The 27,580-nt window shown below is 39.0% G+C and overlaps 1 protein-coding gene across 6 annotated transcripts in view; it reads left to right on the top strand.

The window, feature by feature from the left end:
- Nucleotides 1–27,580, top strand: part of APP (amyloid beta precursor protein) — a 284,471-nt gene that overhangs the window by 105,700 nt on the left and 151,191 nt on the right. For all 6 annotated transcript variants that reach the window (XM_008969776.6, XM_008969774.6, XM_008969775.6 and 3 more), the window contains 2 exons: nt 12,188–12,300; nt 14,344–14,537. In XM_008969776.6, coding sequence (XP_008968024.4) covers nt 12,188–12,300; nt 14,344–14,537 — 307 coding nt within the window. The remainder of the gene's footprint in view (nt 1–12,187; nt 12,301–14,343; nt 14,538–27,580) is intronic.

Raw genomic sequence — 27,580 nt, 5'->3', positions numbered from 1 at the left:
GGTGATTTTGAAGCATGGTTTGAGTTTGAAAACCCCTCATCTGGAAAGCTTTAACAACTATTACTCTTACAATTCCATCTTTTAACAAATGTTGGAATTATTAAATACTTGTAACAGGAAGTCCTGTTATTGATAAAATCAAGATATGACTAATAATGCAGTCAAAAAGAGGCAACAAAAAAGCACCTATAACTTATCTTGGGTTGGTTAATGAGGAAGCTGTCATTCAAAATTAGTAAGACTATTGTAACATTTCTTGGGGTCCTGAACATTGGAATGAGAGTCGGTTTTCAGAGTTGAGCCTGCCTCTGTCATTAGCTTTGTGCAAACTTCATCGGCTCAAGATTCCTCATTTGTAAAGGGGAATGAATTCTCTGACCAGTTAGTTTACATTCCTAAGACAAGGTTAAATTTGGAAAGCAAAGAATTTTCGGTATATATGTGATAATTTTGAAATTCTTGAATTTTTAAAAAATTTAAATGCCACATTACTTATATTTTTTTCTAAAAAAGTCAAACCAAGCCCTGTCTAGTTATTAATAGATACCACAGATGAGATGCCTGAGTTGGTAAGCTCTTTTTAATTCTAGTTCTTTTCAACTACAATAATTTTATAGACTTTTTTTGAAGGCTAGAATGTTGATGTGGAATCAAATAGGTATGCCTGTATGTATGGTAGATGCACCTGACAGGGATCACTTGACTTGAACATGCCCTGACAATGATCCTGTGTGGCAGGTGCACCTGATTCCGAGTTCTGAGTTAAGAAATCCGGGAGTGGGCTGGGCGGGGTGGCCGGTGCCTGTAATCCCAGCACTTTGGGAGGCCGAGGCAGGCGGATCATTTGAGGTCGGAAGTCCAAGACCAGTCTGGCCAATGTGGCAAAACCCCGTCTCTACTAAAAATACAAAAATTAGCTGGGCGTGGTGGCGCAGGCCTGTAGTCCCAGCTACTTTGGAGGCTGAGGCAGGAGAATTGCTTGAACCCGGGAGGTGGAGGTTGCAGTGAGCCAAGATCACGCCAGTGCACTCCAGCCTGGGCGACAGAATGAGACTCTGTTTCAAACAACAACAACAACAAAGAAATCCAGGAGTGGCTAACCCAGAGAGCCATTCCTTATCTGTAAGGAACATCTGAGCCCTCATCTCCTTCTGTGGAACATGGGCCACGCCGGGGATTGAGACCCTTTGTTATGAGTTAAGTGGAAGTTGCCAGGTGGTGATTGTTAGGGGGAGGGTGTTAAATGAGAATGCCGTAGAGACCACATGCCTTTTGCAAGCGGCTGCGGTTCCTCTGTCCAACCCACCACCACTGGACTCTCTACCCTGTATGCAAGCCCCCAGTAAAACCCTATGAGACATACGGTTCACTAGCTCTGGGCCTCTTCTGGCTCTTGAACCTGGTGCCATCCACATTGGAGTCAGTAGGAGTTTGGCATGACACCTTATTATGTGAAATTTTATATCAAGCCATTAAATTTTTTTAAAATAGACTTTATATTTTACAACAGTTTTAAATTTACAGGAAAATTGAGAGGATAGTCCAGAGAGTTCCTATAGGCTTTGCATCCAGTTTTCCCTATTGTTAACATCATATATTAATATGGTACATTTGTTGCAGTCAGTAAACCAATTTTGATATGTTGTTATTAACTAAAGTCTATACTTTATTCAGATGTCCTTAGTTTTTGTCTAATGTCCTTTCTGTGTTCCAGGATGCCATCCAAGAAGGCACATTATATTTAATTGTCAGGTCTCCATAGCCTCCTTTCCTCTTGGCTATGACAGTTTCTTTATACTTTTCTAGTTTTTTAATAACCTTAAAGGTTTTGTATTGGTCAGATAATTTGTAGGATTCTCCTCTATGGGAATTTTCTCATGCTTTGCCTGGGGTTATTGGTTTTAAGAAGGAAGACCACAGAGGTAAAATGCCCATTTCATCACATCATATCAAGAGTACGTATTTATCAACATGATACAGCCCTGTTGGCATTGACCTTGATCACCTGGCTCAGGTGGTGGTTGTTGAGTTTCTCCACTTGAAAGTTACTCTTCTTCCCACTTTATGTGCTCTACTCTTTGGAAGGAAGTCAGTTTGCACAGCCCACAATTAAGGAGCAGAGAATTATGCTTCATTTTCTTGAGGGCAGAGTATCTACATAAATTATTTGGAATTCTTCTGCACAGGAGATTTGTCTCTTTTTTCCTATTTATGTATTCATTCATTCAGTCATTTAGACTCATGGATATTTACATTGTACTTTGATTTGTAATCCAGTACTACTTCATAATTTTTATTGCTCAAATTATTCCAGCTTTAGCTATTAGAAGCCCTTTCACTTGGTTCCTATGCTCATTTGACATAGCCTCTTTTTTTTTTTTCTTACAAGATGCTGCAGTCTCATCTTGCATATTTTCAGCCCTAATCCTAGAATCAGCTGTTCCTCCAAGGAGCCCTTGTTCCTTTTATTGGAGAGTAATGTTATTGGAGAATAGTATTAAAATCTGGATGTTAAGGATGCTCATTGCCACTGGAGTTTCTTTGCTTTTAAGACTTCTCAGTTGATAGAGCAAGGCAATGTATTTGTCCATATTCACCCTTATGTTATGCAGATCTATAAATATTTCTATAGCTAACTAGTTGTATTTATATTAAGCTATAATATCTAGTCTATATTAAGCTAAATACAAGTTCATCCGGATGTTTCCTACTCTAACGTATTACCACATGGACACTATATCGCTCCTCCTTGGTTATGTATAAATTCTCACTCCATCCACCATCTATGTACTTAATTGTTCAGTTTCAGTATATGTGCATAGCCGTATCAGAATTGTTAACCCAGGCTGGGTACAGTGGCTCATGCCTGTAATCCCAATACTTTGGGAGGCTGAGGCAGGTGGATTGCTTGAGCCCAGGAATTTGAGACCGGCCTGGGCAACATGGCATAACCCCATGTCTACTAAAAATACAAAAAAATTGCTGGTCATGGTAGCATGTGCCTGTAGTCCCAGATACCTGAGAGGCTGAGGTGGGAGGATCACCTGAGCCCAGGAAGTCAAGGCTGCAGTGAGCTGTGATCGTGCCATTGCACTCCAGCCTGGGAGACAGAGTAAGACTCTTTCTTGAAAAAATAAAAAATATTAAAAAATTTGTTAACCCACACCTATATAGATCTTTTTAAAAGCTGCAAGACTGCTAACAAATATTTATTTATTTATTTATTTATTTATTTATTTGAGACAGAGTCTCCCTCTGTCACCCAGGCTGGAGTGCAATGACACAATCTCAGCCCACTGCAACCTCTGCTTCCCCGGCTCAGGCAATTCTCCTGCCCCAGCCTCCCGAGTAGCTAAGATTACAGGCACCCGCCACCATGTCCAGCCAATTTTGTATTTTTAGTAGAGACGGGGTTTCACCATGTTAGCCAGGCTGGTCTCGAACTCCTGACCTCAGGTGATCCACTTGCCTTGGCCTCCCAAAGTGCTGGGATTATAGGTGTGAGCCACCATGCCTGGCCATAAATACTTATTTTGTTTCCGTGGTTTTTTTTTTCTTTTCTCTTTTTTAAAGTAAATCCTTTGCACTATTTTTATTATTTTAAGACCAGTGTTATTCAGAGCCTGGGTTAAACACTATTCTGTGTGTGTGTGTGTGTGTGTGTGTGTGTGTGTGTGTTTTGAGACAGAGTCTCGCTCTGTCACCCAGGCTGGAGTGCAGTGGTGTGATCTTCGCTCACTGCAACCTCCGCCTCCCTGGTTCAGGAGATTCTTCTGCCTCAGCCTCCCGAGTAGCTAGGACTATAGGTGTGCCCCAACACGCTCAGCTAATTTTTGTATTTTTAGTAGAGACGGGGTGTCACCATATTGGCCAGGCTGGTTTCAAACTCCTGACCTTGTGATCCACCTCGGCCTCCCAAAGTGCTGAGATTACAGGGATGAGCCACCACTCCCGGCCAGCACTATTCTGTCTTATACTCACTCTGCCATCTGTGTGTGTATATGGTACGTATGTGAGGCTGGATCTGTGCACTTGGAAAAGTTGGAGAGATGATTTAGGTAAAACTTTTAGTTTTCACTTCTTTTGCCTTTTTGCTTATCTTGATCCATTTAGTTCCTACCATCTGGCAAATAGTTCTCATCTGAAGAATCCCATCTGTCAGTTCTCACTATTATCCGGTAATAGTTACAGTGAAATGCTGGTGACGGCAACAGCCACTTTTTAAAAGGATGTGTAATTCACCCTCATGTCCTCTTTGAGAACCCAGTAACTGCCCACACTCTGAAGCTAAAACCATAACAGTTTTATCACATGGAAAGTTTGTTGAGAAATGTTTGGCTGTTTCTGTGAAGTAATCGTCCCGTCTCTTGAGTACAGATGCCTCCCAGGAAAATTTTCCCAGCCTATTTGTTAATGTGAAAGTTACAAAAGATAGCATATAATGAGCACATTCAAGACAAAAAAATTTGTGGAGTAAGAGTCTGAAATGGTAAAATAAAAAATCACCTAAGAAAACATTTATCTGTAGCTGTCATTTTCATATACACGTATCTAGCGTATACAAGTTAGTAAGTACATAATTCTCGAAAGTTCTACCTGTCTACACATCTACACAGAAAAATTAGGAAAGTCTTGTCCAGACTTTCCCATCATCTTCAGTATAAAGCATCTTCTAGCTGTTGGAATAGAAACAAGCTAGATTCTTGACTCCTTTCTATTTGATTATTTAGATCTGACCTTCAGACGACATCCAGAATCTGAGAACACGCACCACCTCTACTGCTCTCATCCTGGTCCAAGTCATTGTCATCTCCTACCTGGACTAATGCCAGAGCCCCCTTCCTGGTCTTCTCACTTCTAGTCTTGACCCCCTAGGGCAAGAATAATTAGCTTAGAAAACCACCCCAGAGCCTTCCAGCATTACTCTGAGTACTGGCCAGAGTTGGACAATGTTTAAGGCCCCGTGCAGTCAGCGGTCCCTGTCCTGTCCTGGCTGTCACTCACTCGCTTGCCCACTGATCTCTTCCACATCATTCCTCCATGACAGCACTGATCTCCCTGCTCTTCTGTGAGTTCACCAGGCATGCATCTGCCTCAAGACTTTGTGTAATACTTGTTGCTTCCTCTGGCTAGAATATTCTTCCCTTTGATTCTGAATACTTTGTTCCCTCACTTCCTCAAGTCTTCACTGAAATGTCATATTTTCAAGTAGGCATTCCCTGACCACCCTATTTAAAATTTCACCCCTCAGAAAAAACAAACAAACAAACCACCCCTTTCTCTGCTTTATCTATGTAACATTTATTACCATCCAACAGACACTGTATTTTTATCTGTACTTTTTTATCGCTTCCCCGCTAGGATCATATATCGTTTTATCTGTTTTGTTCACTGCTGTATTCTTAGCACTGAGACATAATTGTAAGTATGCAGTGAAGAGTTAGTGGATAAAGGACTGTGGCTGCAAGAGGGGATTCAGGAAACACCCCCTCCCAGCCAGGACCAGCACTCGGTGCAAGAGTTGAAAGAGTTGATCACTCGGATTCTCTGCTTCTCCAGTCGTAGGGACTCCACCCCACTGTGTTGATCGCTGTCATGTATTCACCCCATCATAAGCAGTACTCACATGTAAAACAGTACCATGTCATCTCTGTGGGGCTACAAGTAGGTGGTGATGGTGTAATGAACATATAAAACCCCAGTGTCTTCAGTAGGTGCGAAATAGGTGATTAGTGAATGATGAAGAGTAGCTGTTGCTGTTTTGATTACTATGATTATTATTATGAGAAACTACGGTGGTTGATGAGATAGATACTGGGGAGAAGGATACTATTAATTTATTGAGCAACTTTGTTCTGGGCACTAGTTGAGTACTTTAGGGATATTAATTCATTTAATTCTCCCAGTTCTGCCATTTACTCTCTATGTGACCTGGACTGTTACATAGTCTCTCAGTCTCACCTTCTCTTTTTTTTTTGAGACGGAGTCTCGTTCTTTCGCTCAGTCCGGACTGCAGTGGCGCTATCTTGGCTCACTGCAACCTCCACCTCCCAGGTTCAAGCGATTCTCCTGCCTCAGCCTCCTGAGTAGCTGGGATTACAGGTATGCGCCACCACGCCTGGCTAATTTTTTTGTATTTTTAGTAGAGACGAGGTTTCACCATATTGGCCAGACTGGTCTCGAACTCCTGACCTTGTGATCCACCCGTCTCGGCCTCCCAAAGTGCTGGGATTACAGACTTGAGCCACCGTGCCCGGCCCTCGCCTTCTCTTATAAAGTGAAATCATTGTAGCTGCTTTGGTGTGGTTCTGAGGACGGTGAGAGAAGATGCACGTGAAGTATGGAGGGTGGTGGCAGGCACACAGTTCAGAGTTACTGACAATACTGGTGTTTTATCTTCACGAGGCAGACCTGGGCCCATAGCACAAGGAAACCGAGGCTTTGGCATTTTACGGTAATTCCATTGCCAGAACATTTCCCCCACTTTCTTGAATCATCTTTACCTCTTGAGAGATGAGGAAGAGAGGGCACACCTCGGGCAGAAGTCCAAAGACCTCAGGCATTTTTGGCCCTTCATTCCCATAATTCTGGCCAACATCATTTTAGTCCCCAGCAGTTCATAGAAATATTGTCTTTTAATCTGATATTCAAATAATCTGTGCCTTGAAGAACCTGTGTATGGCTCTAGAATCTTTTACATTAATCTACTCAACCCCACTCTGATGCTCAAAACTTCAGCAGTCTGTTTTTTTTTTATTTTAATGTCTTTATTTTAAACATTTATTTTTAGAGGTAGGGTCTCTCTAAGTTATGCAGGCTGGCCTCAAATTCCTGGGCTCAAGTGATCCTCCCACCACAGCCTCCCAAGTAGCTGGGATGACACCCCCAGGTGCCGCCATCCTGGCAGCAGAGTCAGTTTTGGTACATCTTTCCCTTCTCATTCTTCCCAGTGTCATGGATTGGGAAGTTACTGTGGTTTTAGTTGCAGTACTTTTTACTCTGAATTGTTTGCTTCCTGGAATTCTGTCTGTCTTTTGAAAAGACAACATAAAGAAATCGAAAAATATACTTTAAATTCCATAGTGTGGGAGCCTCTGCTACTCGCCTGTTTGATATTCATTCCCATTTTTTCCTTTCTAAAAGAATTCCAGATTTTTTTTGTTCAGGGTGACAATGTGCTCTGCTGAAAATACTTTCACAGATTCCCTTGCAGGTGCATGTGACCAGATGACAGTAATGGCACATATGGCCTCAGTGGGATTTGCTGAGGAGTATGTCCCTCCCAAGTAACAGCAAAGCTTTATTAGAGGAAAAAACAACAACAGAAAACCTTTCACCTTTGTCTTGTTTCTCCTGCCTTCTGTCTGGAACTTGGACACAGAGTCTTGAATTTCTGTGACCATTTTGTGACCACAAAACACGAGGATAAAACCAACGTGCTAAGGATGGCAGTACCGAAAGATAGGAATATGCTGGTCCCTGATGGCATCATGGAATATCTGCAGTGGCCCTAGCTTCAGTGTCACTTCTTAGGTGAGATACATAATCCTACCGTGTGTTTAAGCCACGGTTTGACATGTGGTCTATTCTCTGCCGCTGACTGCATTCCCAGCTGTTCTATATGGCTTGCTAGCTAATTTAAGTCTAGTTTTATTGTCAAATTGACCACATTGTAGATTATAATATTAAAGTACTTCACAGTCTAAAAGTGAACTACTTTTGTAAAAGCCAAAGGAAATGGGCCAAATGAACCATTTTGAACAGAGTTTAAATGAGTGAGTTGAGTTACCACTCTTGGATGGAGAACGGGAGACCTGGATTTTCAGTCCAGTTCTACTGCCAGTTGGCTCTGTGGGCAAGTCACTTGACCTGAGCTCTTTTCCTCCCATCTGCAAAATGAGGTAATTTGAGCTAGGCAGTCCTCCCAAAGACCACCAAAGAGCTAGCAGATTGAGGCCTGCAGACTCCTATTGAATTTGCCATCCTTGTTCACCTTGCCAAGACTTCATAGCCAAGAAGCCAGACCCAGATTTTGTTCATTAGCTTTGAAAACACCCTTTCATTTGGGTGTGTGTGTGTGTGTGGTGTGTGACATGCGTTTTGAATATAAATTGTGAATTGTTTTAGCAAGAAACCAGGTTGTATGTTTCTCAATAAACATGCATACTGTATATTGATGAATTTATCCACTTGAAATAAATGGTGCCAAATTGCCTAAAGTTTGCTGTAAACAGGAACATGATTTCTCATTATGATGTTTAATTTGTTTTAGTCTTTGATCTCTTACATCAGAATTCTGTTAAGAAATTTTTTTACCTGAAAGATCAAAGCAAATAAGCAGAAGCATTTATAAAAATAAGGTATACATGGCTGTGGAGAGAAACTCCAGGTATATACGATCATAGGCTTTTTAAAATTAATAAACTTTGTTTTTAAAAACAAAGCAGTGTAAGTTCACAGCAAGTTTGAGTAGAAAGTACAGTTTCCATATAACTGCTGTCCTAGCAAAGATTTTTAAGTACAATATTTTTTAATTAAAAAGAGAAAATATAAACCATGCTAAGCCAGTTGGTGAAAAAGACTTCATTATACTTTTAGCACTCTTAACGCTTATTAAAAGTTTTTAAAAACAGATTTTTGTGGTTGAATCGCTTACAATTTCTGATGTGTAACCTTCTAACATGTTTCATCAAATTTTAAAAGTAATGTAAGCAGTGCTGTCCACTGCTAAATTTTATTTTAATGTTAGAATACAATGAGGTTTCTATTTTGCCATTAGTCCTGAGAGCTTATTAAGTAACCAGTTTTAATCCTTTAAAAAACCATTCTCATTTTGAGGGACACATATTTCTTAGCTTTGTGCAGTATAAGAAGCTAAGACCATCTTGGCAGTATCAAATGAAATGTTTTGCAAGTTAGAAAGTTCAGTAGCCACTTATAAACATAATGAACAATTGTTATAGTCAGACTAATGCAGAAATACAGGTGTTGGGGGCAGGGGGGTGGTGGGTGGGCAGACTTGGTCCACAAGTAGTAGTTTGCCAACCTCTGTCCTAAACACAAGTTCAAGAATATGGTTCTCTTGGATAGATTTTCTGCCAGATGAAAGTAAGAGTAACATCCTTAGCTAATGAACTCCTAATATCCAAGGCAACTTTTAATTAATTCAGGCTTTTAAGAAAAGCTTGTTTACCAACTCCTCATTAAAAATGTTCAGACTGGCTGGTCGTGGTGGCTCATTTCTGTAATCCCAGCACTTTGGGAGGCTGAGGCAGGCAGATCGCTTGAGCCTAGGAGTTCGAGACCAGCCTGGGCAACATATCTAGACCCTGTCTCTGCAAAAAGTGAAATAATTAGCTGGGCATGATGGTGCACAGCTGTAGTTCCAGCTACTCAGGAGGCTGAGGTGGGAGGATTGCATGACCCCCGGAGGTCGAAGCTGCAGTGAGCCATTGATCCAACCACTACATTCCAGCCAGGGTGACAGAGTGAGACCTTGTCTGAAAACAAACAAACAAAAAGATTAATGCAGTACATGTCCTTTTGGTGAATAAGTAAATATGTTTTGGTAACTTTAGCTTTGCATTATAATCTAGTCGTCAGCAGATTGACTAAGGGCAGATAAAACAAGATGATTTGGTTTTGTGGTTTGGCACTTACTGTCTGATTTATGCCCCCAAGAACTCTTGCAGGCCAAGGTCGAGTGTATCTGATCCCTGCTCTGGCTCTTCTCACAAACTGATTTAGTAGCTTTGGGCCAGCATTAGATTTTTTAAACTCTTTGACCTATTTGTACATGACAGGCATTTAATCTTTCCAGTAATTACTTGTCAAATAGAAAAGCATCACTTCTTAGTTTGGACATTTGCAAATATGGCTGAGCAGAGCTGACAGATGAGGTGGGCATCTTCAGGCCATAGGTCACTTCTGGCCTCCTGTAACCTAGAAAATTGGGATGCCTCAGATATCAGGTATTCTTCCAAGCAGCTAGGGTTAGTCCCTGACCTCAGAAACCCTGAGAGCCCTCAGAAACCCTGAGAAATCCACCTGGGAATGGTGTATTTGTTTTGGATGAGATTACCTTTACTTTCCATTCTCCAGGTCTTCTTGTGTTTTTTGTTTTTGTTTTGTTTTGTTTTATATCATTCTATGTAAAAGAGAAATGTGATATCATTTGCATTATCATGTTATTTCTTTCCTTATAATTTATATCTTAATGCTTATCTCTGGGGCTAGGTTATAATCTCCTGAGTTAGGTAGCCTTAGGTTTCTTGGCAGAGATTCCTCCCCTGGGAAGTGAGGTTTATAAAAGAACCCATGATGTGGCCCTGTGGAGCTGCATGGGGTGTGTGCTCAGTACTCACTGGTTTCTTCCCTGCAAAGTGACACCTGCAGCCTTTGGGGTACCATGTCTCATAATTTTTGCATTCCCTGCAACACACACTATACTGCTATGGGCATCATTGATCATTTTAAAGATTTAAGGAATGACAAGATACAGTGCTTATTCTCCCCTATGATTTGCTTAGATTTTTATCTAAATAGTACTTATTGAAATAAGTACTTCAATATCATGCTACATCTTACATGTTTGAGCTAGAAACAGACTAAAGTTTAAACACTTTTATGAGAATGAAAAGTTACTTCCTTCCCCTGGGCTTTTAATCCCTCTTTATGTTGCATTTCAGAAAATGCCCTGTAGCGTACTATGAAAGAAAGACATTCATTCCTGTCTTTGCTGCTGTGTGGACGATCTGTATTCCTTGCTCCGTGGGAGTTGTGGGTTTATGGCTGTTCTTGCATGTTTTGCCTGAAGGACCACAGCGACCTACTTGGTGGTCTCCCTGCTTTCATGGTTTCACTATGCTAATCTATCCTTCACTTAATTATAGAGTCTATCTTAAAAAAAAAAAAAAAAACTTTTGGCCTATGTTGCTTCTTCCAAAATGGCATCCAAAACCTAAGCCTCTTTAAAATTGGAGTCCAGCATGCTTCCCCAGTGCTACTTCCTTCTGGACTCCCTTTGCCACTTACTTTGTGCTTCCAGCCATGATGGGCTGCAAATATGCCTTGCTGGTTCTTTACTCTGTCTTTGCACAGGAGGCTCCCTCATTTTGAAGGGTCTTTTGCTACCCATCCATCCATCCATTTGGATTCTATAATAGAGTTCTTGATGTTTGACAGAACTAGGCCAGGAATTGTGGGGGTATAATGGCAAGCAAGACAGATTCTATCCTTACATTATGGAAGTTCAATTCATTTCCCATGTGGCATACTACTTCTCACCATTCAGATTCATCTCGAATGTTGTTTCTTCTTTGAGGTTTTTCCCACTGCACCCAAGATACTGGCCTGACACTTTCCTTATCTCTATTACAGAATTTAACTTGTTCATTCATTAACAGATATTTATTGCCTACTATGTGCAAGAATCTGTGCTAAAAGCTGGGAATATTGCAGTAAGCAAAAATTAAGTTTACAGCTTACATATAATGTGGTAATTATCCATCTTTTACCTTCATTAGACTGAGTTCATGTAGGACTTTATGTAATATCTTTATATCTTCAGTACCAGAAATGCCTAGAAATAATTTGCATGATACACATTTTCTTTAAAGATTTAACAAAAGTCTGAGGGACAGTTTTCAGAACTAAACTGAATTAAACTCTCTCTCTCTTATGTGTGTTATGTAAACATATATATATAATACACTTTTGGGTTTTTTGCTTAGGAAGTAGAAAAATGCTAAAATTTCTGTTACTTACAAGCAGATTAAAATGTCCAAGAAAGAAAAGTAGGGATTTATATTGATTCTGCTCAAATGCTTACCTAGACAATGTCAATATTTATATTTTACTCCCCTGTTGTAGTAGAATGGTAATTGGTTCTCTAGTTAAGCAGCTTTTTTAGGATTAATTTTGAAGCAAGAAATTCAGATTAATTAAGGGACAATTTCACTTGCAGCATTTAGGCATTATTTTAACCATCAAACTTGAAGTGGCAAGAAACTGAGTTGCTTAAGGAGGCCAGACGTAACATTCTAAAGGTAGTAGGGTGTTGATTGGGTTGCTTAGGCATTGAAAGGCTGTTTAACTTGTCTTGAAGTCTATCTTTCCTTGATGCCTTCTCTGCGGTAAGAACACTGATACAGATGGAATGACGGGAAGTGGTTTTCCTTTCTTTCAGTTGGTGAGTTTGTAAGTGATGCCCTTCTCGTTCCTGACAAGTGCAAATTCTTACACCAGGAGAGGATGGATGTTTGTGAAACTCATCTTCACTGGCACACCGTCGCCAAAGAGGTACCAGCCCATAAATTCTTTCTTATTGCAAAGTGAAGATTTCCTGGGGACATACTTAATGGCATTTTAGGGGTATTTTGAGGCAACAGCTATGTTGATAAGTTATTTAAGAAAAAAACCCAGTGCTACTATCCATAACCCAGATTTTAGTTTTTAGAGTGATTTTAGGTTCACAGCAAAATCGAACAGAAAATAGAGTTCCCGTGTACCCCCTGTCCCCACACATGCACAGCCTCCCCATCCATGAATATTTTTAAAAAGTCAAAAATAGGGCCAGTTGAACTAGATTCATTATGTGCCTGTGCCGTGTTTCACAACTTAAAAATATAAGTTGCCTGTGCCATGCCTTATAACTTAAAAATACAATCTCTAATAGTTATAACTTTAAAGTTTACCCTTCAGATTATTTTTATGCACCTGTTGTTTTCTTTTGTCATATACAATTTTTTAATAATTTAGCCTTTTCCCTTGTTATCTATTAGTGAATACAGTGGTAGAACAGTGAAGTAGCTTTTTTGTACCAGCCTGAAAGCTCCAGTTAGAATTCAGTTTCTCAGTTATACCATCCAATTTTATATTCAGCAGGCCATGCCTACCATCTTGATTTTTCCACAGGGTGAGTCTGACCGAGCACTTGGTTAACCTCTGCTTTTGGCTAAGCCAATAAAAGATGTAAGATACTTAGCATGAAAAGGTCACTGTGTGGTAAGACCACCTTCACAGCTGCTGTGTCCCTTTGATAGTTTTTCTAATAAATTTATATAGTTTATTTGTGGTAAGATCAGTCTTAGGCTAACTAGAATTAGGCTCCTTTATCTAGCTCATAGTGCTTCACTTGGGTCAATTTTAATCCCCTGTCCCTCACCGGAACATGTCTGGAGACATTTTTTGTTATTACAACTTGAGGGAGTGGTGTTACTGGCATCAGATAGTGCCCAGAGGCCAAAGATTCTGCTAAACATCCTACAGTCAACAGGATAACCACCTGCCACCCCCAAGAATTAGCCAGTCCAAAACATCAATAGTGCTGGGGTTGAGAAATCTGATCTAGCTTAGCTTAACCATTGTATCATAGCTTTATAGCTGTTAGACAGAAAATACCACTGAAGATTTAGTATTATTTTATGCCTCTTATAAAATAGTATATTTGGATCCACTGTAGAATAAAATGTTTTTTATGTAAAAATGTGTTTTGGAGGTTTAAGAGCTTGCTGAGTTTAAGAAAACAAACCAAATAATTTGAAGTCCAGCTACCTATTTGGTAACCTCATTTTTTATTCCTTCTGTGTTTTCAAAAGAAAAATCCTTTGTCTCTAAGAAACAGAAATGACTCCCATAAGGTCAAAATACAGTCTGTAATATTTTCATTGTTTACCTTTATGTATTGAATTATTCATCCTTCATTTATCACTAGTGGATGCTCTCAGAGCTTTATGCTAATCTAGATTTGTGCAAATTTAGCAAATCCCAGAAAAGCAAAAAGACATTCAAGGAGAAATCTCTAATGACTGTAAGTTCTGATTCTTAGTGGCTGCAGGGGATAATTTCTTCTCTTCCCAGGATTGTTACTTTGAAAGTGAGCCAAGAGAGTCAGAATTTCTAGGATAAGGCAGGTCCATGTGAGATAAACTTCCATCTGTAAGGGAGGTAGGAGTGAGCTGGGGACCTACCTGGAATGCGCACAATTTCTGGATACACGAATTAAGCCAGAAGGCATTAATTCTCTGGTATCTGTTCACCAGTGGAGACTGCTACATCTTATTTCCCAATTAGTTTCCATTCCAGTTGTTCGTATAAACCTCTATTATATAACATCGTGGTCTTATTAAATAAATAATAAACTTAAGAATAAAAAGAGTACCAAAGTGGAACCCATGCTAAAAAAAATCCTGTTGTAAATTCACTCAAAAAGCAAATAATCTTTTCCTTTGTGAAATTGGTTCCTAATATATTGGGTCTGCATGTTGATTATTTTATGTGGAGTTTTCTTACAATGAAACACATCGACTCTACCACTCACTGTTTTCTCCTTACACTTTGTAGACATGCAGTGAGAAGAGTACCAACTTGCATGACTACGGCATGTTGCTGCCCTGCGGAATTGACAAGTTCCGAGGGGTAGAGTTTGTGTGTTGCCCACTGGCTGAAGAAAGTGACAATGTGGATTCTGCTGATGCGGAGGAGGATGACTCGGATGTCTGGTGGGGCGGAGCAGACACAGACTATGCAGATGGGAGGTAAGGTGGCCTTTGTGTTCAGCCTCAGAGATGCTGAAACATCTTGTATGGAGTATTTGTATCCTGTAAATTAATCTTTCTGTTTATCACTGAAAAGGTCTCTGCCCACTCCCATCAGAGTCTGCTGTTATGCAAAAAATCTGAACTATGAATTTTTATGGCATCCTGTTGAATTAATAATATCAATCACCCATCACAGAGTTAATTTTAACTATTTAATATTAAACTTGGGATCAAAATCCCACTGATAACTATCATAGGTTACTGGTAGTTCTAACAGGGAGTTGAAATAATAATGACATTCTGTTTTGGTCATTAATTTAAAAATATTTTTAAATGCTATCTGGGATTGTCAGTCATTAGTTTAAGGTGAATTTTCGTTAAAGGTTTGGTTTGAGATTTTGGGGGTTCTCTGTGTGGATGTGTAAGGGGTTTTTTTTTGGCCTTTTATCATTTCTTTTCCTTCATAGTGGAAGTCAAAGGCATTAATAAATGCTTGTTAATTTTTTTTAACTACCTTTGATTTGTTGATTGTAAAGAAACCTATTTTCGCCTCTTTTTCTCAGGGAGCTTAGTCCCGTTACTTCTTACCTGATTCTCATTCTTAACTGAAGGCAAACATCTATATTCAAATCATAAAATTATAAAATGAGAATCTTTGGGTTGGAAATGCCATCTGGTTCAGGCATTGATTTTATGCTGTCTCATCCCCCGAAGGGTGATGATTGTATCACTTATCTTATTCCTTCAGTATTCTCTTAGATGTTCCCTAGAGCTACAGATTTCCAAACAGCACATTCAATAGGAGTTCTAAGTTTATAATCAGCAAACTACAGGATGCTTGTTTTTTTTTCTTTTAATTTCTGGTGTAATCTGCTACTAGGGCCCCCATAGAGTTTATTATCTATATCAGCTAGAACACTGGGACCACAGTCATAAACTGAAGGATCCAGGCAAACTGGGTCATATGGTTACCCCACCAATTACAGTCTTCAGTGATGATGTCACTATCCAGGTTGATATTCAGTTGAAATGCTAGCCAGCTCCTTCCTAGTTACCTTCATTTACATCCCATTTCAGTACCTGAACACAGTCATGCTTTAGACTCTGAAATTCCTTAGAAATAGTACCATAGGTTTCTAGCTTTGATATTCCTCTCTGATCATGATCTTCCCTCATAATCACCTCCCCAGTTCAGGCTTTTAGTCCATTATCCTCTTTTTCCCTGCCTGCCTTTCTAATCAGGATGGAATCAATGGATAACCATTCTTACCTATTCCAATGAACATCCTTGACTTGGTTTAGAAAATCCCTTCACATTTTCTAAACATATTTTTGTCAGTTCTCCATAGCTAGGAAAAATTAATTTCTTTCTTTAGTTGCTTCTGGGATTTCTAAAGTATCAAGTCATGTAACCTTACCACTTAATTCCATTTCTTATTCATGCTGTAACATCAGCTGGGATCTTAATGTTACTAGATGCACCTCATTATCTCTGTCTTGATGACCTATCATCTTCCCCATAGCAGTTGATCCAGCCCAACTTCATTCTCCTTGGTTCCCAGCGTAACTCTCTCTCATGCTCTACAGATGACCCCTCCACCGTCATCCATTGTGAATTTCGGCAACATGGTACCTGACATTTGGTAGGTGCCCAGTACATGTTTGTTGAATAAACCATTGAATTTTCTCCTGTACTTCAGCAACTCTTTTACCTTCTTCTATCCCTTTGTTTCCTGTCTTCCCTTTTATGATTATGTTCTGCTGGACTCTGAATCATCTCCTCTCCCTTTCTTGCATTTTCAGTCTCCCTCTCCCTCACACCCCCAGGCTTCATCCACCCTCCTCCCAGATAATTCTTTCCCATGCGTTACTATCTTTCTACTATGTGTTTTTAATCCTGTTGACAGTTGGTAGGAAATATTTGATGGTTTATTCTACCTGTAGAAAAGTCCAAATTCTCTTGCAGGGCATTCAGAAGTCTCTTACGTGGCTTCAGCCTGCATTTTCAGCCTTATACATGTATGTGACTCTCCTGGCATCCTAAAACCATTGACCTTTTCTTTCTCTAGGCTTTCGTTCCCACCGTTCTGCCCCATCTGAAATATTTTTCCTTTTTTGTCAAATGGGGTTAATGTATGATAAAGATATTTGTCAACTCTAAAGTGCCACTTCTTATGACCTGTCAAAATCCTATACATTTATAAATGTTCACCTGAAAAGATGCAGCCTTTACAAGTCTTTACAGGTGGCTTGCTCTGCTATACTACCCTTGCTTTACCTTTTTCTTATAAGACCATAACTTATCTTCCAATTAATTGTAGTCATATCTCTTTTTATCTGTTAGAATCCAAACTATAGTTTATGTGTCTGGTATGTCTTGCACATAGGACCTCAATAAATATTAGACAAAGTAAATTGTATATTTTAAATTTTTTTTCATAGCTTTTGGTAAGGACTTCATGGTCTACGATTGGATATTGTAGAAAGCTTATCCAGCCCACTGCCCAGGACGACTTTGAATGCGGACCAACACAAATTCATAAACTTTCTTAAAACATTATGAAATTTTTTTGCCTTTTTTTTTTTCTATAGGCCCTGTTATAGAGCCTCCCATCTTTTAGCAAAGAACTGTGTAATACAAATGTAATGTGAGCCACATACTTTTTCGTTTTCTTTTTTTAAGATGGAGTCTCGCTCTGTCGCCCAGGCTGGAGTGCAGTGGCGTGATCTCGGCTCACTGCAACCTCCACCTCCCGGGTTCAAGCGATTCTCCTGCCTCAGCCTCCTAAGTAGCTGGGATTACAGGCATGTGCCAGCATGCCCAGCTAATTTTTTTTGTGTGTGTGTACTTTTAGTAGAGATGGGGTTTCACCATGTTGGCCAGGCTGATCTCGAACTCCTGACCTCGTCATCCACCCACCTCAGCCTCCCAAAGTGCTGGGATTACAGGCTTGAGCCACCGCGCCTGGCCTTACTTTTTCATTTTCTAATAGACAGTTTAAAAATAGTAAAAAGAAACAGGTGAATTTAATTTTAACAACATTTTATTTAATCCAATATATCTGAAATATCATGTGACCAATATGAAAAATTTAATAAGATAGTTCACATTCTTTTTTTATGTTTCTTTCTTTTGTAAGAAGTCTTAACACTTCTTTTAACATTTAACAGCACGTCTGAATTCATACTAGCCACACACTGTGTTTGATAGTTACATGTGGCTGGTGACTACTATATTTGGACAGTGTAGTTCCTGGATGACTTGAAATTTCTTATCACTATTTTTCCATTAAGACAGACGGTTTGTATAACCTAGTAATGTTTTCTAAGGCTGAGCCACTGAATTTTTATTATTATTTTTAACTATTCTTATTTTTAAAATTTAAAAAAATTGGTTTGGATTCAGTATAATTAGTATATCAGGTCACTTGCACCATTTTATTTTTTAACTTCTTTTCCTGTAGCCCTGCACACAGGCAGGGCTTCTTTCATGTGGACAAAACCAGAAAGGTGTTGCATCACTGATCCACACACAAGCTGGGCTCCTGCCAACTGACAGCCTCCTTGTTCCAGGAACCAGCCCTCCTTTTGACACTTGAAATGTAAAATCAGAATAGAAGTTTAATGTACCTGACTAAAAACATCTTCAGGGGATGCTACGTGACAATTCTTGAAGAAGGAGAAACGAGCTACCATTTTCCTGGAAACAATATTTGATTCACAGTATTTTGTTGTTTGTTTGGTAGTTAATGAGGCTTGTTTTGATAGAAGATGAGTGTTTTTCTATTGCTAATGGGGCATTTAGAGAAACATTCCTCGTGGGATGAGCTCTGTTTTATGACCTCATTGAAAAAGAGGTATGAAAAAGAGGTAAATCTTTAACATAGGCAAAACAGGTAGTGTTTCAGAAATTTATGTGTAAATTACCGAGTATATATTTCTCCAGTGTTGTAATGGTCATATTCTCAGATCACCTCAAAATACCTATTTATGCAGTCTGTAATGTAGCATAATCCAGACTGTTACTAACATTATGTAGCATAATGTTAATAATAATAATTACGTACATAATGTTAATAATACACAGACTCCAGCCATCATGGGTAAGATTTTTTTCCATGGGAAAATTCATTTGGAAAGCTAACTTGTAAGACTAGCCAGGTAGGCAGCCTAGCCCTGGAGGCAGAGCTGCTCCTCACCTGGAACTGCAGAATCTGATTGAACCCAGTGGTCCATGGGGGTTGCTGAATTCCTAAAGCAAATGAAATGTTAGAAGACCCTCTAATTGTTGTAGAGTCACACTTTTCCTCTTGCAGAGGAGGTACTCACATTTTTTTTAAGAAACAGAATCTTTAATTATCGATGTATTCTTTTAGGTTTAGGTTTGCAGACATTGGTGAGTGTATGCTGAGAGGTAACTTGATGTATCTTTCTGGATAATTAGATGATTTTTTTTTTCTATTTCCTTTAAACATTTTTTTTTTTAAAGAGCTGCTTAAGATCTGGAGGAGTGATTCCTTTTGACCGCGTCTTATCTTCGTTAAGACTGTATAACTCAGAAGAGTTTTCTTTTTTTCCTTTTTCTTTTTTTTTTTTTTAAGATGAAGTTTTTGCTCTTGTTGCCCAGGCTGGAGTACAGTGGTGTGATCTTGGCTCACTGCAACCTCTGCCTCCTGGGTTCAAGCGATTCTCCTGACTCAGCTTCCCGAGTAATTGGGATTACAGGTGTTCACCACCACACCTAGCTAATTTTTGTATTTTTAGGAGAGACAGGGTTTCACCATGTTGGCCAGGTTAGTTAATGTTACTCTCTGGTTTGGGGGGGCAGTGATATGTTTTGGCTTTTTTCCCACCCAGATCTCTTCTTGAATTCCCATGTGTTGTGGAAGGGACTCGGTGGGAGGTAATTGAATCATGGGGGCAAGTCTTTCCCATGCTGTTCCTGTGAAGTGAATAAGTCTCACGAGATCTGATGGTTTTAAAAAGAGGGGTTCCCCTGCACAAGTTCTCTCTCTTTGCCTGCTGCCATCCATGTAAGACATGACTTGCTCCTCCTTGTCTTCCACCGTGATTGTGAGGCTTCCCCAGCCATGTGGAACTGTAAGTCCAGTTAAACCTCTTTCTTTTGTAAATTACCCAGTCTCAGGTATGCCTTTATCGGCAACATGCAAATGAACTAATACAGCTCGGGGTGGCTTGTGTGGGTGCGTATGGCCGTGTATGCAGGTGTGTGTGCATTGGAATATACAATTCCATATTGAACCCAGTTTAAACTTCATCAGTTCTGGTGATTGCTGGAGTGTCACATATGGCAAGACGTCACCTTGCCCCCTAACTACACCAGAAAACCAGGCCAGCACCATTGACTATCTAGATACAGTGGGCCCTTTATATTATTATTGTTTTATATTTTTAGATTATTTGGTAAACAATTTACAGAACTAAGAATAAAGGAATAGTGAGAAATAACTATTAGCAATTTTAATAAAAGTTAACATAGTAAATATTTTAATTTTACAAAGAATTTAAATATGGTAAACCCACATGTTTATTCTGTATTTTCCCAGTTTTGAAGGTATGGATTTCTGAAACGAGCATTATCCTTTGGAATGCAGCTAGCTGCTAATCACCTGCCATGCACGAACCTGAAATATATCTGTCGTACAAATACTGGTTCTACATTTCAAATACATCTCTATTAGGTTCATTATATTTCTTGGTCCTTTTTTTTTTATACTTGCAATTTCATTTAATTATTGTAAAAATTTAAGATATTTAAAACGTTGACAGCTCATAATTTTATTGAAGAGAGAATATAGCCATCTTCCCTCAGGAATAAAATGTTTTCAAGTTTGGATTTGTAAACAGCTATTAAAATGATCAAGCCAGTCTTTTTTCCCCCCCTTTTTTTCTGCATTATCTCTTCTAATCACCTTAGAGAGATTCCTGCCTTGGGCATTTGTCCACTTCCTAATGGTATCAAATAAATGTGTTGCACAGACATAAAATTTGTTGCATAAGCATCGTAAAAAGGCAAGGAATACTGTCACATCATTTTAGCAATGATGGTTAATGTTTTTGTCACATAATATTGAGTGATGATATCCTTCCTGTTGAATGACTAAGTGGATGAGAATACCATATTTTCTTTTTATTCTTAGAAATACATTGCTCAGCCGGGCGCAGTAGCTCACGCCTGTAATCCCAGCACTTTGGGAGGCTGCGGTGGGCAGATCACCTGAGGTCGGGAGTTTGAGACCAGCCTGACCAACATGGAGAAAGCCCATCCCTACTAAAAATACAAAATTAGCTAGGCGTGGTGGCGCATGCCTGTAATCCCAGCTACTCGGGAGGCTGAGGCAGGAGAATCACTTGAACCGGGGAGGCAGAGGTTGCAGTGAGCCAAGATCGCACCATCACCCTCCAGCCTGGGCAATAAGAGCGAAACTCCACCTCAAAAAAAAAAAAAAAAAAAAAAAAGAAAGAAAGAAATACATTGCTCACTTGTCAATTCTTGAGCTTGAGAAAATTCATCTAGGATATCATGTGAAGGCTCATAGCCTAAGGTTTTACTTACGTGATCAATTTCATTCTTCTTCTGGTTTATCTAATTGGTAAAATGCCTCCTTCTGTCAGTTGTTCCTATTTGCCAGTATGTGGAAGATGATTTTTGACTATATTCAGTGAGTCTCCAGACTTCTTTTTATCGTGCTTTTTAAAGAGATGGGACCTCACTCTGTTGCCCAGACTTGAGCACAGTGGCTATTCGCTGGTGTGAGTATGGTGCATTACAGCTGCAAACTCCTGGGCTCAAGTGATCCTCATGCCTCAGCATCCCAAGTAGCTGGGACTATTCAGACTGTTTTTAAACCATCTTGAAAGATGATGCAATACTTTGGGAACACAGCAATAAAAATGTGATAATTTCCCTATTGCATCACCTTTCTAGGCAATTTTATCACTCTTTCATACTCATATTATTTCGTCGTCTTTAGCACAGTTTTTAAATAGTTGATGGCTAATGATGAAATAATTCTTCGGATGATAAATATTTTGTAACATAGGAACAAAATATAGGAAAAAGATCGAGATTCATAACATATCTCAGACTCATGGTTAATTACAAGCTAGAATGAGTTTTAGTCAATTAAAATTTTCTTTTTCTCTATGAATGGTTAAAAGTGAGAAATATCAAGTCCCACAAGTAGTTAGAAGCGCTCAGAAACTCAAAAGGTAAAATTGTGTCCAAAGACCCTGATGGTATTCTAAAGGTTAACAGCCTATCCTACTTACCAAGAATTTACATTTATTATGAGGCCTGTACAACCTGATACAGGAAAATACTTGGCATAATTTTCTATAAGTTAGGTAGTTAGGTGCTCAACAAGTATTTGAGTTGAATCACATTGGCATTCACATCAAACACATACACCTACGTCGTCATGTTAACTTAAGGTTAATAGTGTCACCAAAACTAACTGGTCTTTAAAAAAGAAAAACTAGGCCAGGCATGGTGGCTCACGCCTGTAATCCCAGCACTTTGGGAGGCTGAGGCTGGCAGATCTCTTGATGTCAGGAGTTCAAGACCAGCCTGGCCAACATGGAAAAACCCCCTCTCTACTAAAAATACAAAATAGCCAGGCATGGTGGCATGTGCCTGTAATCCCAGCTACTGGGGAGACTGCCAGAGAATCGCTTGAACCCAGGAGGTGGAGGTTGCAGTGAGCTGAGATCGCACCACTGCACTCCAGCCTGGGCAACAGAGCAAGACTCTGTCTCAAAAAAAAAAAAAAAAAAAAAAGAAAAGAAAAGAAAAACTAAGGAATATCATTCTAGACATGCAGTAATTAAGTAAAATTGCATCAGGAGTCTAATAACATAGCGTGATGGGTCCCATGTTTCATTATTTCCATGGGCAGAAGAGGGATGGCTACATTATAAATAAAGGAAAATTGTAAGAATAAGAAAAGATGACGTATGAAATATTTCCAACTCAAAAACAAACTGTATCTGAGCATACAGAGGTATAAAATGTCACCTTTTTCCTCCAGTGTAATGAAGGCACTAAACCTCTTGAGCATTTGATATGTTCCAGATACTATATTAAAGTGATTTTTTTTTTTTAAGAGACAGGTTCTTGCTGTCACACATGCTGGAGTGCAGTATTGCAACCATAGATCAGTGTAACCTTGAACTCCTGGGCTCAAGTGATCCTCCTGCCTCAGCCTCCCGAATGGCTAAGACTACAAGCACATGCCACCAGGCCTGCCTAATTTATTTTGATTTATTTATTTTTTTTGTAGAGACAGGGGTCTCACTATGTTGCCCAGACTGTTTTCAAACTCCTGGCCTCAAGTGATCCTCCTGCCTGGGCCTCCCAAAGTGTTGGCATTACAGGCATGAGCCACCACGCCAGACCAAGGGGTGAAATCTTGATAACAATAATCAATGCAGTCATCATGAAACGCTTGCACAGGCTCAATTTGTAGGTGGGACAGTGCTACATCTAGTCAAAAGCCAATTTAATTATGGTCATTGAGCTCTGAGAACTTTTCTCAGAAAATAATAACCAGATGGTATTATAGATGGTGCATTTCACAAATACATGATTTGTAGTTAGTGAAAACTTGTCATTCAATCATGTAATAAATTATGCACATACTGTCTTCCACTTAGCTAGTGATGTTGAAACATTCATAGCCTTACCTGATGAGCTCAGGCTGTCATGAGAATTTATGTCTCTTCATAGGTCAGTACTTTGTTTTTAAAATTAGGTGAGAGAGAAAGAGAGGCTGTATTTGACTATATATCTTTTTATTTGTATCTCTGGAGTTACAAATTTTTGAATATATAATCTTTCAGCTGCCTTTCTGCATTGCATTTTGAGAAATGATATTAAATGCTCAAGGAAAAAAAACCTAACAACTTCAGAGGGCCTCAAAGTGAATCATACAAAAGATAAATTAAAGCTTTAAATCTTTGCCAGTGGATGAGTCAAGTAAGAGTGGATTTAATGAAATGGCTCATGGCTTTGAGAAGCAGCTGTCATAATGCTGGGTTGGCAGCTTCCAGGACTGTGTGAGGCTTTCTGACTGTTATACTGAAATAGGAGAACTCATTTGAAAATGACGAATAGGAGAATAGCAGAAGCTTGCATTTTCTCTTGAGGGAACTGGCTGCCAGTTTTGAGGTCTTATTAGAAATGCTCGATTCCTGTATTGAATAAACTTGGACTACATGTACGTCAAAAAGAAAAGCAAAACATTTTTATAGCCTTAAGCAGATTACAGATGTGTGGCCAAACCAGTGGGGTTTGTTTTTGTTTCCAAGCAGGTGATGGCTGGAAGAGGAGATGCCTCTGTAGTGCAGGGCTTGAGTTGCTGCTGTCTGAGCTACATCTGGCAATGAGACTGTGCTGCTTACTGAGACCTAATGGCACAGGTTGCCCCAGTAACAGGATATTACTGAATGAGAAATACTGTAGGATTCATTTGTAAGAGTTATTTGGAGGGTTGGATTATTCAGTGCTAAGGATCCTAAGCTACTGATGCATGGACTCTTTTCTTCCCTCCGGTATCTTTTAATTAAACTGTACAAATTCCCTGGCTTAAAAATAGTAGGAAAAGAGGAAGAAAATACAGATTCTTATGATTTTAACTGGTTTCTGGCAATAGTACACCGAAACATTAATTTCTTGTTGAAAACATCTGGATATTTGTATCTTCAGTGTAAAACCCCTAATTTAGATAGGACTCTCCATTGTGACATGGAAAAGTAACCCTTTAATTAGTTAATTAATTTTACTGTGGCCTCAAAATCTACATATTAGCATATCAAGCCAAAAACTTGGCTTTACTTGGGAGCCATGTGGCTTAAACTAGTACCAATAGCTTACCACAAGGAACTCAGCAAAATTATAAGTCCATGTTTGTTTTGGAAGGAATGCAATTATTAAGAAAATAATTTAGAGATGTTCAAACTATTTCCTTTGAGTAGAGGTAGAGAGTGAACAAAATCTGTCCCAAGTGGGAGCTAACTAGCTTCCTTTTTTGCCCTCCCTGTTTACAAAGTAACACTTTTAGTTTACTAGGTAACATTTGCAGTATCCCCAGTGTTTCGATGTAAAATTGTAGGTGGTAGACTAATGCCACTTAGCCAAAGCCATGATCACCTGAATTTTTAATATATATTTTTGTATGGAGTGAGATACTGGGAGAACAGTCTTCATTAGCTTAAACTCTAGAATGTACTGTTTGTTTGTTTGTTTGTTTATTTTGAGATAGAGTCTCGCTCTGTCACCCAGGCTGGAGTGCAATGGTGCAGTCTCAGCTCACTGCAACCTCCCCTCCCAAGTTCAAGTGGTACTCCTGCCTCAGTCTCCCGAGGATTACAGGTGCCTGCCTCCACACTCAGCTATTTTTTTTTTTTTTTTTAATGGAGACGGAGTCTCACTCTGTTGCCCAGGCTGGAGTGCAGTGGTGTGATTTGGGCTCACTGCAACCTCTGCCTCCCAGGTTCAAGCGATTCTCCTGCCTTAGCCTCCCGAGTCGCTGGGATTACAGGTGCCAACCACCATGCCTGGCTAATTTTTGTATTTTTAGTAGAGACGAGGTTTCACCATGTTGGTCAGGCTGGCCTCGAATTCCTGACCTCAAGTGATCCACTGGCCTCGGCCTCCCAAAGTGCTGGGATTACAGGCATAAGCTACCACGCCCAGCCAAGAATGTACAATATTTTTAAAGAAATGTGATTTATTACCATAAAATACAGGTTGAGCATCCCTAATCCAAAATCTGAAATGCCCTAAAATCCAAAATGTTTTGAGCACTGACATGACAGCAAACGTAGAAAATTATGTGACTTTATGTGTTCAATGTATACAAACTTCCTTTCTGAAACAAAAATTATTTAAAATGTTGTATAAAATTGCCTTCAGGCTGTGTGTATAAGGTATTTTTGAAACATAAATGAATTTTATGTTTATACTTGGGTCCCATCTCCAACATATCTTATATGTATGGAAATATCCCAAAATTTGAAAAAAGTCAGAAATCTGAAACACTTCTGGTCCCAGGCAGTTTGGATAAGGATTACTCAATCTGTAAATACAGTAGCTCAAATTGATTTTGTAAAGCAGTCAAGTTATTATTTATAGTATTTTAATTTGTATTATTTTAATATAGCAATTCATTTTATATATTTATATAAATAAATCTTTTGCAATTAAGCAAATTAAAAAAATTAAGTGATTCCTTCAGATCTACATTTTATTTTCTATTTGTTATCAATTTAATAAGTAAAGGACACACAGATCATCTGATTGTGTTGTCAGACATTTGAAGGTGCAACTGATGAATGTTCACTGTTGTACTTTGTTTTGTCATGTAAATTGTTTTAAAGAGAAGTGAATGTTGAGCATATAGTAGGCCACACGTGCCTGTGGATTGGCTCATTGTTTTAGGAATGTGTAATTCTGGAAAAGATTTGCCAAGGGTATTCAAAAGTATAGTTTGGTATTAGAAATTATTTGAAAATAATCTTTATAGCATAGCACCATTTTATTTAGATCAATAGTAATTCAAGCAGTATACATAATTTGCTATTGTAAGCGTAGCATATAACCTAAGTTTTCTTTTACATTTGAGACCACTGTTTGCTGTTGGTCGAATTTGGTCTTCCAAGATTTTTTGCTTAGCGACCTAGTTGCCAGCCTTTGTGAAGAGCTGTTACTTATTGTCAAACCAGGCAGTAAGGGTTTGCTTTTATCTTTTTATCAGTTCTTTCAATGCTAGTAGTCATGAGATTAATGTAGTTGGATACTAAAATGTTAATACGTGTTAGATAACAAACTGGAAAAGAGATGAATGACATCATGAAGGAAAGGGCAGTATTGCACTTACAGTGATTTCATGATGATAGAACTAACCTGCCTAAAAAGACATTGGGTGGAAACAGAAACCAGATGTAATAGATGCATCCAAGTAGTCAAGGAAAGAAAAGACTTGTAAGTAAATAAGATAATCTTTGCTTCAAAAATATCTTCAAAGGTTTAAAATGTGCTTTACCCTCATATATAATCTTTTTGAGCCTATTTCTTTACCTCAAACATGGGGAAAATTGCAATAATCTGTATCATGGTATTTGCTTCCAAAACGACTAATCGATGTAAATGCATATCAAGCCGGTAAAGTTTACAGTGGACTTGTTTAAAATGCGTAGATTGGAATTGTTGGGGGAGCAGGCCAGCAGCATGGGATGTTTTTTTTGTTTGTTTGTTTGTTTAAGACTCTGTCGCCCAGACTGGAGTGCAGTGGCACAATCTCGGCTCACTGCAACCTCCGTCTCCTGGGTTCAAGCAATTCTCCTACCTCAGCCTCCCAAGTAGCTGGGATTACAGGTGCCTGCCACCACGCCCAGCTAGTTTTTACATTTTTAGTAGAGACAGGGTATCACCACGTTGGCCAGACTGGTCTCGAACTCCTGACCTCAGGTGATCCGCCTGCCTCGGGCTCCCAAAGTGCTGGGATTACAGGCGTGAGACACCGCACCAGCTGGGGTGATTTTTTTCTTAGTCAAATCACTTCTCTACCCATCATCTCACACTGTCGAATACAAAGACTCTCTTTGGGGCTCAATGACTAGTCTCCCACCTCTGGTTTGATAATCATGGCTATTATAACATGTTCCCTTTTTAATTAGTTATTTTAAAATTATTGTAGGTCTTGTAATCATAATCAATAATAATACGTAATGGCTTCTTAAGCACTTCTATCCTAGATAAGGTTGAGAACATTATTAAAATTAGTTTTGGTAGTAATCAAGTAATGATAATTCTTATTTTATGAATTTAAATATGTAGGAGTTTTTTATTTTAGGGAAGCAAAAAGGACTAGAAAGTATGATGTCTCATGATTAGAAAACTGCTATAAAAATGAAGGTAGAATTGATTTGGGCTGTTTGGGACATTTTAAATAGAAATTTAAATAGGTATTCAAATAGCAAAGTCATTCTACTTTAAAACTTCTATACTTTTTTAGGAC

This window comes from Pan paniscus, chromosome 22 (genome assembly GCF_029289425.2).
Source record: "Pan paniscus chromosome 22, NHGRI_mPanPan1-v2.0_pri, whole genome shotgun sequence".
In the NCBI taxonomy this organism is placed as follows: Eukaryota; Metazoa; Chordata; class Mammalia; order Primates; family Hominidae; genus Pan; species Pan paniscus.
This window is presented reverse-complemented; position numbering and strand designations above follow the sequence as displayed.